The sequence below is a fragment of the Protopterus annectens genome, chromosome 6.part0, assembly GCF_019279795.1.
Source record: "Protopterus annectens isolate FY-2018-M chromosome 6.part0, PAN1.0, whole genome shotgun sequence".
In the NCBI taxonomy this organism is placed as follows: domain Eukaryota; kingdom Metazoa; phylum Chordata; order Ceratodontiformes; family Protopteridae; genus Protopterus; species Protopterus annectens.
This window is the reverse complement of record NC_056737.1, coordinates 1,830,811,200-1,830,826,974: the sequence shown is the minus strand read 5'-3', so window position 1 is coordinate 1,830,826,974 and position 15,775 is coordinate 1,830,811,200. Positions and strand designations below refer to the sequence as shown.

General features: G+C 36.7%; 1 protein-coding gene across 1 annotated transcript in view; it reads right to left on the bottom strand.

The window, feature by feature from the left end:
- The window catches only part of LOC122804120, a 253,667-nt gene that overhangs the window by 44,010 nt on the left and 193,882 nt on the right, over positions 1-15,775 (bottom strand). Inside the window, exons 4-5 of the mRNA XM_044073767.1 lie at positions 13,283-13,406; positions 7,474-7,680 (exon numbers count right to left, since the gene is read on the bottom strand). Coding sequence (XP_043929702.1) covers positions 7,474-7,680; positions 13,283-13,406 — 331 coding nt within the window. The remainder of the gene's footprint in view (positions 1-7,473; positions 7,681-13,282; positions 13,407-15,775) is intronic.

Below are 15,775 nucleotides of genomic sequence, written 5' to 3'. Positions count from 1 at the left end.
TTTTTTTGTTTTTTTAACAAACAATTCCTAAAGTCTATCTCACAAACCTTTTAGAAAACACTCAACAATAGGTGTAGTGGTGGGTTATAAATGCTAGGTATACACAATTCTTTGCTAATCCATACTTTGTTACCAAGAAAAATAGACAAAATCAGTTTTCGAATAAAACATTTTAAATGTATTAAAGCAGTGCCAATATCAGCGCGTGTGTCCGGGACAAATGTGTAACCCTTAGACAACACATCAACCAGTTCATTTTCAATAACAAATGAATAGTTGTAAACTTTAAAGTCTCTATGCTTGTTGTAAATCAACTCAAAGTTAATGTCATTAGGTTTAGTAATAAAGTCTGTTATTACCTCCTGTGCCTGTTCGTTCTCCTCCTGTTGTTGTTCTGGGGTTGTTGGTTTTGGCATGGATCGTGGTTTTGTCCATTGTTTATGAAATTTGAATTGCTAGATCATAAGTTATTCCCATTGCTTCCCCCATCATTTAAAGTATTTCCATTCCTTTGAACATGCTCATTTCTGTAATTAGAAGTGATTCTCTCGCTTCTTCTCTGTGGGGTTGCTGTTCCTACCCGGTGGCTCAAGCTGTTTTCATTTGGTAACAACACATCAGTGTGGGCATTTCCAATAGTCCCTCCTGTTCCTGCTGTTCGTATCTCCCCTTGTCCAATCAAGTTCAGACTTTGAGATAGTGGTGAATTCGGATAGGTTGATCCACAACTGTAATCTTTTCTGTCTCTATTCAGTTTTGTAAGCTTTGTTTCACAAAGTTTGTTAAGGTGCTGGTCTATACTTGTGAATATACATTCATAATCAAAGCAGTAATGCTCAAAACTAGCGTCCACTTTGATAATGTCATTTAATTGTAAGATTTCATTTTCAGCACTGTCCTCTGTTGTTTTGTAGTTTTTAATAATTAATTCTAGTAATTCCAAGCCGTGTTGGTTAAACATTTTGATCAGGTTCTGGCGAAATACAGAACCAGCTTCTAAGCCAGTAGGGTATTGCCATACCCGAAGACCTTTAGGAACTATGTTTTCTTTTATGCATTCCTTCAAATAAGATATTTCCAGGTGCAGTTTTTTTTAATTTTAGTACCTTCGAGTCCAGTATTTTCAGATGTGTGGTGATGTCAATGCTTCCTCCAGCCGGATCCCCTCCATTTGTTCTATTACATTGGCCATAAAGTGAAACAGGTTCATTAAGCCAATTATTCACTTTGAGGGTCCCAATAGGCCTTCCCCATCCTTGTCGTGAATAATGTTACAATTCTTATTTTGATTACGTATAGGTATATATATATTCCTCTTTCTCTTTTACTCTGCACTTCTTCTGTAAGTTCTATTAATAATTTCTTCAGGTATCCCCTTCCTAGAATCATCTTTTGTAAATTCTTGCATTCTTCTTGAAAATCGTTTTCCTTAGTCACCATTCAAGCGGCTCAGACTAACTGACCTTTTATAATCAAGCGTTTCTGGTGTAGTGGGTGACAACTTGTAAAATGTAAGAATGCATTTGAATATGTCTCTTTTCTATGAATTTTTGCAACATAACTTTTCAACTGTCTGTCTTTTCTTAACTCTATATCTAAATATGTTATGTACTCCTCATTAAAATTAGATGTAAATTTCAAAAATTGGTTGTATTATTAAGGTAGTCAACCAATCTTTTTGCTGAATTTTCATCCCCCTTTATAATTATAAGGATGTCATCTAAAAATCTCATATAAAAATGTATTAATTCATTTAACTGGGTATTTTTCATGATATATTCATGCTCCCAGTAAGCCATTATGAGATTAGAAAAACTTCCATCACAAGGTGAGCCCATTGTGGCACCTACACATTGTTATATTATATTAAATATGGGGAATTTCGTAGAATAAAAAGAATATGTAGTGATAAATAAATTTCTTAGAATAAAAATAATATGTAGTGATAAAAAAGGGTGTGAGAAGGAAATAGAAAAAGCACGTGTTTGTAACTAGAGGTTACAAGGAAACAGTGGTGGAAGAAAATAAAAGGACGGTAGTACAACAAAATAATACTAAAAGCAGGTATAGTATGCAAGGCAGAGCACATCAACAGGATAAACAAAAATTATGTTATGTGACCAAATATACAGTGTTTACAGAAGTTTTAATAAATTTGGTAAAATATCATTGGGGTATTTTAGAAAAAAATAAATTCCTTAACATAAGAGCAAATGAGTATCCCATGTTTTCTTATTCGAAAGGTAGAAGCATACGAGATTTATTGGTGCATGGCAAGTTTCAGCTGCCTGTAAGTCATAGGAGTTTGGTGGTAGGTGCAACAGGTACTTTCCCTTGTGGAAGGTGCACTTGCTGCCAGTATGCAGTAAAAAGTTTTGATAAAATGAATGAAAAGTATTTTACATGCAAAGGGAGATTTTCCTGTGACAGTACTGGAATAGTTTATGGTTTGAAATGTCCCTGTGGTAAGGTATACACAGGGGAAAGTAAAAGAAGTTTCAAGCAAAGGTTGGAGAAACAGGTTAGGGATGTTAAGGAGGGCAAAGAAGAAAGTCCTGTTGCGTTACATTTTGCAGAATATCACAGTGGAAATATACAAGGCTTACAAGCTGCAATTTGGGGCAGGTGCAACAAATGTATGACTTTAATATTAAAAGGTAACTTTGGAAGTTGGAATCTATTTTAATCTGAAGTTTAACACTTTAATTCCGTATGGAATGAATCAAGAATGTCATTGGAAATGTTTTATTTAATTAATTTAAGTCCATGATTGGTTAATTGTTTGTAATCATGCTATTTAAAGATAGAATATGTGAAGTAGGGATATACTCTGTAAAGGCTGAAGAGCCGAGGCGCTAGAGGAGTCTACATTTTATGCTTTGTCTGCTGCTAACCAGATTTTATTGGATCCAGTGTGTGCTTATTTTACCTGTTGTGGGAATACATTGTGGATCTACTACTGGACTGGACTATAATTTTAATAAAATATAAAGGTAATCAGTGGCTTCTTTCCTTGTGTGGTGGTGAGCTATCCATGGAAATAAGTTCACTAACCCTGAGAAATATTCACAACACAAAAAAATGTTGCAAAACTTAGAAATATTTTGGAATGCTCACTCAGAATAGCTTTTGCAGTATCAAAGGAAGTCATACCTCTCAACCTTAGTGCAAGAAATCTGAACAAAGCCTAACAAAATGGGGGGACAAAGGACCAAAAATAGGGACAGATTTTAAATGTTGCACTTATAAATGTTTTACTATTGTAACAGGGTTTCTATTAACATACATTTTTGAAGGATTTGAAGTCTGAAACTCAAATGTATGTCATTATTTAGTGACTTCAGTCCTCAGATCATCCCAGTGATTTGCCAGAAAAAACACAAATTTTAGGAGGAACACGCCAAAAATATGAGGCAAAAATATGGACATTCTGTGAAAATCTGGACAGTTCAGAGGTATGAGGGAGGTTAGGAAATATCAGAATATTGCTAAAACAACCGGAGGTGTAGAGTAACAAACAAATACAGCTTCTTTAACAAGTGCAGGCTGAAAAACAATGATAAATTCAACCACATAAATAAATGCAGCACAGAAGTGTTAAATATCATTGAAACAGAGCAAGTACAAAAAAATATACTTATATCAGCTTTGTAGTCAGATGACTTTAGAAGCAATCCAAGTCTTATAATCGCAGATGTCCAAACTAGGGACAAGGAAGCTCTTAATAAATGAGCAAAACAAAGTTACGTGCTCTTACGTATTGTGTATGATGAGTAAAAATGCTGTCTCTGCCTTACATCATCTTGCTCTCTTCATTCCTTCATCTTTGCCAGACGTGTAATACAATCTATTGCTTTGTGTTTTTAGTAGATGTTGTTGTTGTCTTTCAGCTTTTCCCAGTTAGGGGTCACCACAGCAGAACTCCGGTCTGTTAATGATTGACAGTAGATTTTCACGAATGCCTAGGTGCCAGCTTGACGTTCAACTTTCAACGAAGGCACGCCCATTTACGCATGTCTTTCAAACGCCCAACCAACCGCAAGGAGGACATGCAGACTCCACCCAGAAGGCACTCCCCACACTCCAGCCGAGAATCGAACAGGAGAACCTCTTGCTGTGAGGCAACAACGCTACCGCTGCACCACCGCGGAAGTCATTTGTGTTTTTAGTAGATATATATTAAAAAATCCTGGTCACTCAAGAATCCGCTGAATATGCTTCTTTAAGTATATGCATGTTTTCAAGCATTATTTTCTTCCCTTTCAGTGTATCCTTGTATAATATCCATTACTGATCCTGGCCAGTTCCATTTTTTTTGTTATGGTTCTCCCAAAACAAGTCACAGCTTCTGCAACACAGTATACATTCTTAGGTTATCTCATTATTTCCTCGCTCCCTGCTTTTATACTTCTAGTAGAGGATATTTGTTATCAACTGGGCAAGCCCCCATGTAGATTATCTTGTCTAAAACAAAGATACCAAATTTTTCATTTTCTGAATATTGCCAAGCACCTTAATTACATTGGTATTAACATACTACCCTAGCAATTCATTGAATAGTTTCATTTCCTTGTGTCATTTATTTATTTGTTTAATAACTTGGTAGGTAGAGTGCTCCGCAGAACCCTTTTCTGCTGCAGCTTGTTCCAGAGGCAATACAAAAATACCATTATGTAACAGAAATGTATTTGTAAGTAACTCATGTGAAATAGAATTATATAGTAGTAATGCACTCACACATAGGATCAGTTTTAGAAACATATGAAAGTAGACAGGCATCCAGTCTCATCATACCATTCATCTTTTGATAACATGTAAACCCATTTGCAGCTATTACCAGACAATATACCTCAGCAAAGTAATCAGACTCTGGCAATAATGGAGAACACTGGACTGGGCGTAGCTTGTGTCTATTAATATGAATGTGAGTTATGCTTAGTCCAGCATTCTCCATTATCGCCCCTTTTTTAAATAAAAGAAGTCTATAATAATTAATTCCATTATTTACTGACTATATTCCACCACCTTTTTCTCAGAAAGTCACAAATTTTAAGATGGAGAAGAGGAAACATTTGAGCCAAAATCGGGGATGTCTCTGTGAATGCAAAATGCTAAACATATAAGTTGCATGATCGGCCACACCTCTAAACTTCTTTGCTTAGGAATTGTGAACAAGGCCAAAAATAATAGGGGCAAAGGTTTAAAACCAGGGACATTTTTTTAAATGTTAAACCAATTCAGTAAAACAGTCAAATTACTAGATCAAGAGGTTTTGTATCAGCATGCACTTTCTGAACAGCAGCTATGAACATGAAACTATAAAGCCTGACATTATAGATGGACTCTAATTCTCAATAAATTAACAGAAAACCAGGGAAGTTCTGCAAATGAGGAACATCAGAAGTATGTGGACAGCAAAAATAGGTGATAATGGAGACCACTGGAGTGAAATAGTGTATTTGCAATTCTGATTTTAAATGTTATGACAGCAGCGAGCATGCGTATAACTACACTTCTGCATAATTATTCAACCATCATGCAAAGACAGTTTTTCAGTCAGGTGTTATCCATTACCACCTGGACTGCTCTATTTACAGTAATATTACTTCATATAAGATGCAATGCAGATGATATTTGTAACAATAATACAATTTATTTAACTTATTTATCATAGTGATAATTTCTTAACATTGCTCCAGAACATAACTGCTAAACTTACTTTATTACAAAAAGCATGCAGCACTAACGCCTTCTAATATTTTTAGTAATGGTGACCGCGCAATCTGTTTTGTAAGTATGTATCCATTTTTGGTCACTGGTAAGACAAAGTGTTTCAACTGCTTTCACATCTGCCTAGTGAGTCCCTTGAAAATTTAAAAAGGCAAGCAACAATAAATTAACTATACTTAAAAGGCAAATGGCCATAAAATTGTAAATAGGTAGACATACAGTACTATACCGTAAAGACCCTAAGCCACCTTAAAATATTTTTGAAAGACATTTGGAACGCATTATTTAGAATAACTCTTTGTGCTCTAAAACTTACCTAAAACTTGTTGACCTCAAATCTAGTACCATAGTTCCTAGCTCCCTGACATGCATTGACTGTATTGTGATTGTCACACAAAAGCCTGATAACAACAGATTAGTGTCAAAGAAAAGTGAACCGTTGTTCCGCTGTGGTGACCCCTAACTGGTATAAGCCGAAAGGAGATGATGATAATGAGTACCAAAGAAATGTGAATATCTTTTGTATTCAAAACAGAAAAAAGGTGTGATTTTGTTTTGGTTTTATTTTTTGGGAGATGCACCCCATCCCCATCACTGCTACATATAACAACTCCTCTTAGGTTACTCCACCACATTGAGAGGAAAAGTCCCCAGTACATCACAAAATAGATCGTTGTGAGAAAACACTAGGCAGTTGCACACTACTGACTGCATATAAGGATGTTGATAACTAGTGTTTGCAAACAAGCCTTGTCTAACTAATCTTCTTTCTAACATTTTTCATTTATCAATTAGTTATCCAGATGAGTGGGCTGTGCCACATGAACCTTTTTGCTGACACTACCTGGCCAAAAGGCAGTGTAGGTACAGTAATGCAAAGTTATACACAGTATAGAACTCAGAATGATGATATACATTCACAAGATACTAGTTTCCCGCTTAACATCCACATCCACAGTTTTGTGGTAACCACAAATACAAAACATTGCAAATATGAAGGACAAATTGTTGTCCCACTACACAACTTACATGGAGGATAAGGGCAGTTTAATTTTTTAGAGTACTTGTCAAACAGACATTTCTTTGGCATGAAAAATTATTTGGCAGCTCATTCCAGAACATATGAAGAAAAATTGTAGTTTCATGAGTATTGCTTATAGGGAATGACTAAGACTGACTAATGAGACTTCACCTGCACCCAGCCACCCAAACGTGCTTGCACCACTAACTTCCACTGTAGAGAAAAATTTTAACCAACAGCATTCTAGTGTTATTAAACTTATATCACTGTTTTCAAAATCTTTTAATATTGATGTATGGTATTAATATAGCAATGGGATCCATAAATAAGAGGTACATAAAAGTCATGAAACAAAAGATTACAGTATCTAGTTCTAAATGTAATATTATATAACAACCCCCTACTAATATTCCAAAATGTTCACGCTGATTGGTCAGCATCCAAGTTGTAAATCAGAGTTATAGTAATGGAAAAAGGTCCGGTCGCCCAAACTTTTTCTATTAGTATAACTCTTTTTTACAGAAACGGAGAACACACGATCTCCGTTGCTTTTTACACACTGCCTCACTATGTTAAATGACCACACCAACCATGGGTAAATCCAGCATTACCCACACCCAGGCATGGGTTATTGCTATATTCATTTATAATTCCAAAAGATGTTGTACAAATGGAACAGGATGTTGTACAAATGGAACAGAAATTATATCACTACTGCCTACCTGGGCTCATGTGTAGGAGAAGGCTTGCTTAGAACTAAATGATGGGGTCCACAGAAGTGCAATTGTTCTTTTGCAGTAATTACAGAACTTGTTTTCATTCTGATGTCTTTTCTTTCTGGTCCCTTGCCTTCTACTGGAATATGTGCTCGTTTTTCTTCATCATTATGATCCTCTTTCTCCTCATCCTTGTACTGTGGTACATGAAGTCTGAAAGAAAAGTCATTTGATTTAACTAAGATTAGCAAAACTTCATGAAGTCTTCCCTGCTGCTGAGACAGTAACTCAGTTTTTTTCAAGGCTTAACCAAAGCATTTGCTAACCTGGAAAATGTAGTTGCTTTTTTGTTATTAAGACACAAAATAATATATGATGTTTTGAGATTCATTCTCATTTTTGTTTACATTTTGGTTATTAATAGAAAAAATGTTTTGCATCTTTCAGTGTACATTTCTTAATATGTGCACAAATACATACTAAAAAGTCAGTCAGCAAACTATTATACACCTAGTCAGTATCCAGACAATGACCGAAGTTGAGAATCAAACCCTGTACCTTTTACCTGTGAAGCAAACACTTCAACCATTATGTTAACCCCCACACCCATGATACTCTAAACTGTTCTTTAATATTACCATATCCGGTAAGTGCTCATTCTTTAATATTACCATATCAGGTAAGTGGTCATTCTTTAATATTACCATATCCGGTAATGCTCAGAGTGCAAAGTTTTAAAATTTCTAAAATTTCTAAATCTGGATACCAACACTAAAAAATGTAAGAAAATGAAACAATAAATCCTTCACATTCACTATTAGCATGAGTATCATCAATGTATGGGTGTAGTAGCCGAGTATAATGTACTTTTACCATTTTCCTAATTAGTTAACCAAGTAAGCCCACTGGACACAAGAGTGCCTTTTTGGGGGTGAGTCAGGAACACTGTCTGGTTAAGTAACTTGCTCAAACAGGCAAATGGCGGCTGAGGGAATCAAACTCTGGACTACAGGAAAAAACTAATGGTCCTCATCAGCTGTGCAAACTGCTAGATATGCTTTACAATGCTGACCAAGTAAGTTCCAGTAATATATGAGGACAGCTACAATCCATATATACTAACGGCAATCATCTGACACAAATTTGCTTAGTTCTTATAGTTTGAAATGATGCAGGCTCCTTTGAAATGTGACACTCGAAATACCAAGTGCAGACAAGCAGAAAAAAAGACCAAAAATCCAGGAAAAGAGCTCTTCTCCATTAATCTTCTTTTTTTTTCCAAAGGGACAAACCCCTACACACACACTCACACACACACACACACACACACACACACACACACACACACACACACACACACACACACACACACACACACACACACCTCTTAAGCTTATATACACTAATTCTGAGTTTGCCATATCTTAGAGAAAAAGGAGTATTCCAAGAAATGGCCCTATCCGACTTATTACATGTATGTCCATTTTTTGGCCATTTAGTCTCTGTTTTGGGAAATTCCAGTGGATCCTGACATTTCAAATGATTACTTATTAGGGAATGACTAAGACTGACTAATGAGACTTCACCTGCGCCCAACCACCCAAAGGTGCTTGCACCACTGACTTCCAGTGTAGAGAACATTTCTAATGATCTTCATTTAGAGAAAAGTACTCAGTGAAGACACTTCCATTGAAAAATTCTCCACTGGCAATCATATGCCATATAATGAATGGCTTTCAATACTCTGTTTAAATACAGTTGAATGCTGCATCTCTTTAATTCCTTGTCTTCTACATTGGCTCATAATCCAGCAAATTATTTATTCTGTGCAACAAGCAATATGGTCTACAGCTGAGAAAGACATCTGTAAGCCTAAATAAATAAATACTCATGTGAGATAACAGCTTAATTAACTTGAGGATTTCCTCACTCTGATTCTCAACCAAATTCCTTGCTTAAATAATATTTTGTAATACATTTCTTTCAGTATTACAACAATATCCTGCAAACCTTAAGCACAGGTACCGATGAATAGAGTCAATAGGAAAATCAGTACCATCCATTTCTTGCGTTCTTATATCAAGTAAAGTCACGGATGTGTTCATTCCTTGAGTTACATATTGTGAATTTGATGTGTTTTGCATTAGTGATGGAAGTATATCCAAAAATATTTTGTTAGAGACTGAGTAAAAGGTTTCTTTCTCCCAAATGATTATGCATAACCTGTTCCCCTCTCTCTGGTATTATCTCTCATATTCTACATATTCAAGACAAACAGATGCTTTTAGGCCATCTGATAACTAGAATCTAGCCATTACATAATTAGCGTAGGAATGTGACAACATTGTTTCAATCCAGGAATTCCAAGTCCTCTTCATTCTTTATGGCCATCCAAGTGCCCCCCATCCATTGCTGAGTCTATCTGTTTATCTTCCTCCCCTGGACTTTGCTGAGTGATTTGGAGCATCATGAATCTTAAGGGCATCCTTTTGGTGTTGCTGTCAACTATGTCTTCTGATGGGGGATTATAACAACCTATCCTAATTTCCCTGCTGTCCACTCCTGCAATCATTGACAGCATCTGAGAGCTACTCCCCTCTGTGAACCTTGTCTCCCTCAGATAGTGTCTTTGACAAATGCCCTCTCCCTGGATGGGCACACTGCACCCATTCCTCCATGCCAACACATCAGATGCCCATGCCTCTAACTGAACCTGGGCCACTTACATCTGAGACAAGGCTTTATTCCTGTAAGCCATGAGGCTGGCCTTAGGTGTAGTAACCTTAGAAAAAAATCAAACCTTTACTGGGAGCTCCAGAGAAACTGAATCATGGTTAACAACTTTGGGAAAAGTATCATCCTAATGATCACAAATTGTTATCCAAAGGGAGTTCTTTTCTCCTAGTCTACTGTAGCGTTACTATATATACCCACCTCTGATTACTAAAGGGTACTGTGCCTTTCTTGAAGGGAAATCCTATGTAGCATCTGTATTGCTATACTACAGTCACTCTAATGCAATACACATCTGTTAATTGCTGATGTTTTGGGGAGCATCTGGTCTTGGTTACACAGACACATTATTAAGTCATCCATCTTCTTTCTATTTACATCCATTCTATATTGGATAGCACTGAATATTTTGATTCTTGGCTTTGTCACTGTGATATAGGTTCTACAGCTATTCCTATAACAAATAAAATAGGTGGGAGAAGAACTAGGTGTCCTGTCTTAAAAACCCACAACCCAATTTACAAGTTAAGGGGCAGCACGCTACTAGTAATTCTGCCTCTACAACAGAACTCTATAAAAGTTCTCCTAGGAGACAAAAAGTACAGTTTGATGAAGATGACGCAATCACCATAAGAGCTGACCTCTGACAAAGATACTGTTACATCAGCATTACTATTTCTACCACCCCCACAGAGTTTTTCTTTTCTTGTTTGCCTAAGATAATTATATAATTGTGTAACTAAGTCTGCATTTACTGGGTGTTAAGTACTACTTGCTAGAATTTCTTAGTGAATTAATAAACATGGCTTAAAGCAACTGTGACTTTATGTAGTGCTGTATGTCACAAAATACAAATGTGCATGCAACCACCAAAATACAAATGCTTACAAGCCGTGCTTTCATTACTGAAAAAAACATGTCTATAACACAAGAAGATAAAAAACATCTGTACAATTTATTCTGCTGTAAAAAATCTTTCTCTGTTTCTCTCTCTTTATTATTATTATTTTTTTTGCTTTGTTGTTAATCACTAAACGTTAGACATTTTCTCTAACCTTTGATTATACAACATTGATTAGGAAAGACTTTTTTGGGTTTGCTGAATTTTCTCACAAGGAAATTTTGCTTCTCAAATGGCAATTTGATGTGCCCCTATTGCCCTTCTATCCTACAGTTATGTCTATTTTCTACTGTATAACTGAGGCAATGTGTAATTTCACCAAAGACTGCCTTCATGAAGTCCAGAGTCTTCACTTATTACTTTTCACTTTACTTTATTGACCCAGCTTATTAGTTATGTTAATTGTAAAGGTCATTATTTGGTGATGGCTTGTTCCAAAATGGCTGCCAAATATTACATCTTCTTTCTCCCTCCTTCCCTGTTTGAGAATAACAGGTCCATGATTACTTTTTCTTAAGTAGGTCCTGCTGCTAGCTCTCTCACACTTGCTACTTGTAGAGTATTACAAAAAATCTGCTCTTTGAAATGGCTGCCGTTCTACTGGTCAAATTATTGCAAAACAAATGAAAGTTCCCCATGAATAGCATCATCTCTTTCTCTTCCATGTCAAGAACATTGGCTATCATTTGTTCCATTGTTTTGATCCCCTTCTCTATATAACCTTATCTTCTCCCATATTAACCCATTATCCCTCGTTCTGACTGCATAATCTGATATGTTTACGTTCCAGTCACATTTCTGTCATACGGTCTGGATGCTGTTCTTTCATGAAAAGCATTAGTAAAGGTTACTCTGAGGGCACTGAACCCATTTTCTTACATTCTTCTGTTTTACTGATAAGAAGAAATGATGTACAGAAATAGAGAAACCAGGTGGATACATGGAATAAATAGTAATTAGATGCAGGGAAAGAAAAAAAGCCACACGTTTCTTCAAACTGGTATAGGCATACAAAAGTCATACTCTGTGTTGTTGGTGTAAACTGGTGACCAAGGCTGGTCTGCAGTGCCATACCAGGTTAAATATACGAGTGGAAAAATTCATCTAACAGTCCTTTTCTGCAGTCAGTATGTTCCATGCTCACTCAAAGAAAGTGCCAGTCTTGTTAAATCACACCATGTCTTGGGAGTTCTACTCTCCATTTCTACTTTTTTTCCCTAAGTCAGTTCTTTTCAGAAGTGAATGTTAGTGTCTATATTTAGTAAATCTACCAGTAACCAAGGCTGGGTCAATTTTAAAAATCTTTTGGTCCAAGAGGACTTACACAAATATCTACGACAGTTACAAAGCAAAACTATGTAGGTAAACCTATTACTATTCTGATACTGTTCAGATTTTTGCTAAATATTTTTACTTATTCCAATTACGCAATGAAAAGCAGATAATTAAAATTTCCTGTTAAGTTCACAAGAAAAAAGGTCAGCTTCTACTACCTGGATGGGTAAGTCAGTGTCACTTATTTCTCCCCACTGTTATGATGGCTGTTACATGTACTGTATGCAGCATGCTAGGAAGTAGTTAGTGTCATTGGTCATGTAACACAGAGGGATAAAGGCCTGATTATGACCAAGATGACCCATGTGCAGGACAAGGTAATGGGCAGGTGAGTAGTGATGAGGCAATGCTTGCTCAGCCTCTCTGATGAAGGGAGAGTGTCAGGGAATGTTAATGGCACACCCACACTACTGTTGTAGCATCTAGTGAAAACCGAGTCAACTACCAAAATGGTTAGCCAGAACTGGGTTGTCAGGACTACAGAGGATCGTGCAACCATGCAGGTGATAGTACTTCCCTCATAGTGCCCACTGCATGCCTACATATCTATGCTATCAAGTACACAGGGAGGTATGGCATAAATTAACTGAACAACGGTTTACTCAGCATCAGTTTTGCAGAAGTAGTATGGATGACACTGCAGACTCCATTCCATAGCCACATCCAGACCAATCAGACTGTCCACCAGGTGGATGGGACTGACAACTTGGATCTGCAGCATAGAACACATGGGGAAGAAGTGGGCAGTGAGACTAGTAAGGAGCTACCAGTATATAGCAGATGTCTTTGTGTCTTGGAACCTTGTACAGTTCCTCAACCCTGCATAAAAAATGGTTATTCACTTACTGAGCTTGTTGGAGTCCAGCACTGAGTTCAACATAATCGATCACACCACTTTCACCAGGATCCAGCAATTTTATCAACATGTGCAGCTGAGCTTCAGTACATGGAATATTTAGGTCTCTCATACCTGATTTTGAAGAAACAGAGAGAGAGAAATGGCTTTTTTTTTGGAGATATTAGGGAACTAAACACCCTTTCCTTAACAGTGCACCTAAACAAGACAGAAGGACACACACACACACACACACACACACACACACACACACACACACGCACACACACATGCGTGCATACATGCAAACACATTTCAAACATGTCTATCATCTTACCCAGCCTTACTCTATCCCTAACCCAAAAACACTTGTAAATATACACTCAACCCAAATGCCAAACCATTTGTTCAAAAGGATTTTTTTAGGATTACTAACCAATCCTACTTACCTTGCATTCAGCATTTACCACTTTGACAAATGTTGCCATCAATTATCTAATAAGTTGATCAATTGTGTCACTAACAAATCTGTCAATGAAAGGTAAATTTGATGAAATGTAAATATACACGTGCATGAAAAACTTCCAACCTGCTCAAAATATACTAGCCAGTACACTGGTTTAAATAAATGTGTGCAAACTATTTTGTAAAATTTAATTGTGTGACCAGGCCAGTAAAATTGATCAATTTTGAATTTATAAATTAAAAGGACATATTTTAGGGTAATACAGGATTGGTCAATTAAAAGGTTCAGCAATGCATAAGTTTTCCAAGGGTTGGACACATGGGTTTACCAAGCACACTTGTGAACATCCCCGTGCAAATGAGGATGGGTCTAACATCTTATCAGATGTCTTAATTTTGAGCAGGTGAAAAGCCAATCAGGTGGAACTAGGTTGTCGCACAGTGTACTACAACCCCTCTGTAACAGTTTTAATCGTACAACATGATCATATACAGTTTAAATGCCAGGACTGGATCTGAAGAAGTCTACAAGGATGAAAGCACTTATCCCAATAAAATCTATGAAAGGAAGATCTGTAGTCAGTGTCTCTTTTCAAGAAGTAGGGTTTTTAGAAATAAGACAATTTACTTGAAGGGATTGCTCTAAATACTTGGACTCTCAACAACAGTATGTTGGAATTACTGATAATATAGCTGCTTGGGTTCAGTCTGCTTGTTCTTATTTTGAGCAACAGTACTCAAAAAAAACAGCCAAATGTAGGGCGAGCTAGTGTTAATTATAGGAGACTCCCAGATGAGGGATATGAGAAATCTGTGGTCTAGGTTTAACAGATTTAAAGTACCAAGTTTTATACTTAGGGGTCTGCTGAATGAAGGAATTGAGATGTACCTTACAAGCCAGCTGTGTACTGTCACAAAACAGCAGATATGATTTGGTTATTGTGGTATGCTGAACAAATGACTTTGGCAGGACAAATTATAAAAGGTACTACTGCTCTTAGTAAGGAAATGAAGTTTCAGTTCATATTTACCAGCATCATACCTGATCCCAGCTTTACGATAGTTAAAAATCACCCAGCGCAGCCAGCAAGTAATATTTCTTTGGAAATATATTATGGATAAGACTCATTTTTTAAAGTGATCTTTTGCATCTTAACCACTCAAGAAATAGAAAGGCCAGTAGCAAACTAATAAATGATGTACAATATTGTGTAAAGTTATTGCCAAAGAAGAATCACACCAATGTGTGATAGAAAAAGCATTAAAACGTTTCATGTCTAATGCCTGGAATTTAAACAAAAAAAAGGAACTGGTATGGAATGCAGAATAAGCATTATATTTACACAAAAACTAGAAAAATGAATAAGGGAGAAATACATAATCAGCAACACAAAGAGGATACCTAAATACAATAAATAAAGCCTATTCAGACAACTGCAAACTGGGTGCAATTATTGAATCTCCAAATTATGTCAGTATATTTCCAGGAGGGTCTTACACAGACCGACTAGTGTCTTAATCATGGTCTCAAACTTGAATGCAAAGAAATGCATCATCATTCCCTTTGGCACAAACAATGTCCCTTCACATTATCAAATCAACAACAATACCCTATGTACCCACAAAGTGGTAAGAGACCTGGGATTACAAGCTGACTGTGACCTTAACTTCGACCACCATGTGTCTATTGTAGTAAGGAAGGCTTTCTACGCAGCACACTTGATTATCAAAGGTATTACCTCAAGAGCAAAAGAGGTTATAACCCCTCTATACTCAGCACTAAACTGGCCCAGAATAGAGTATAGCGCCCTATTTGGCATATACCGTACAAAGCACCTGCAGCAATTGTAAAGACCTCAGAGGTTTCTAACAAAGACAATCAAGGGACTCCAGCATGTGCCGTACACAGACTGATTAAAGATCCTATCACTATATTCTGTATCATATAGACTTCTTAGGGGGGACTTATGCCTGTCTTACAGAGCAATCTCAAACCCAAACCTAATGAACTTGCTTCATATCCGTAAATCAAATGGGGC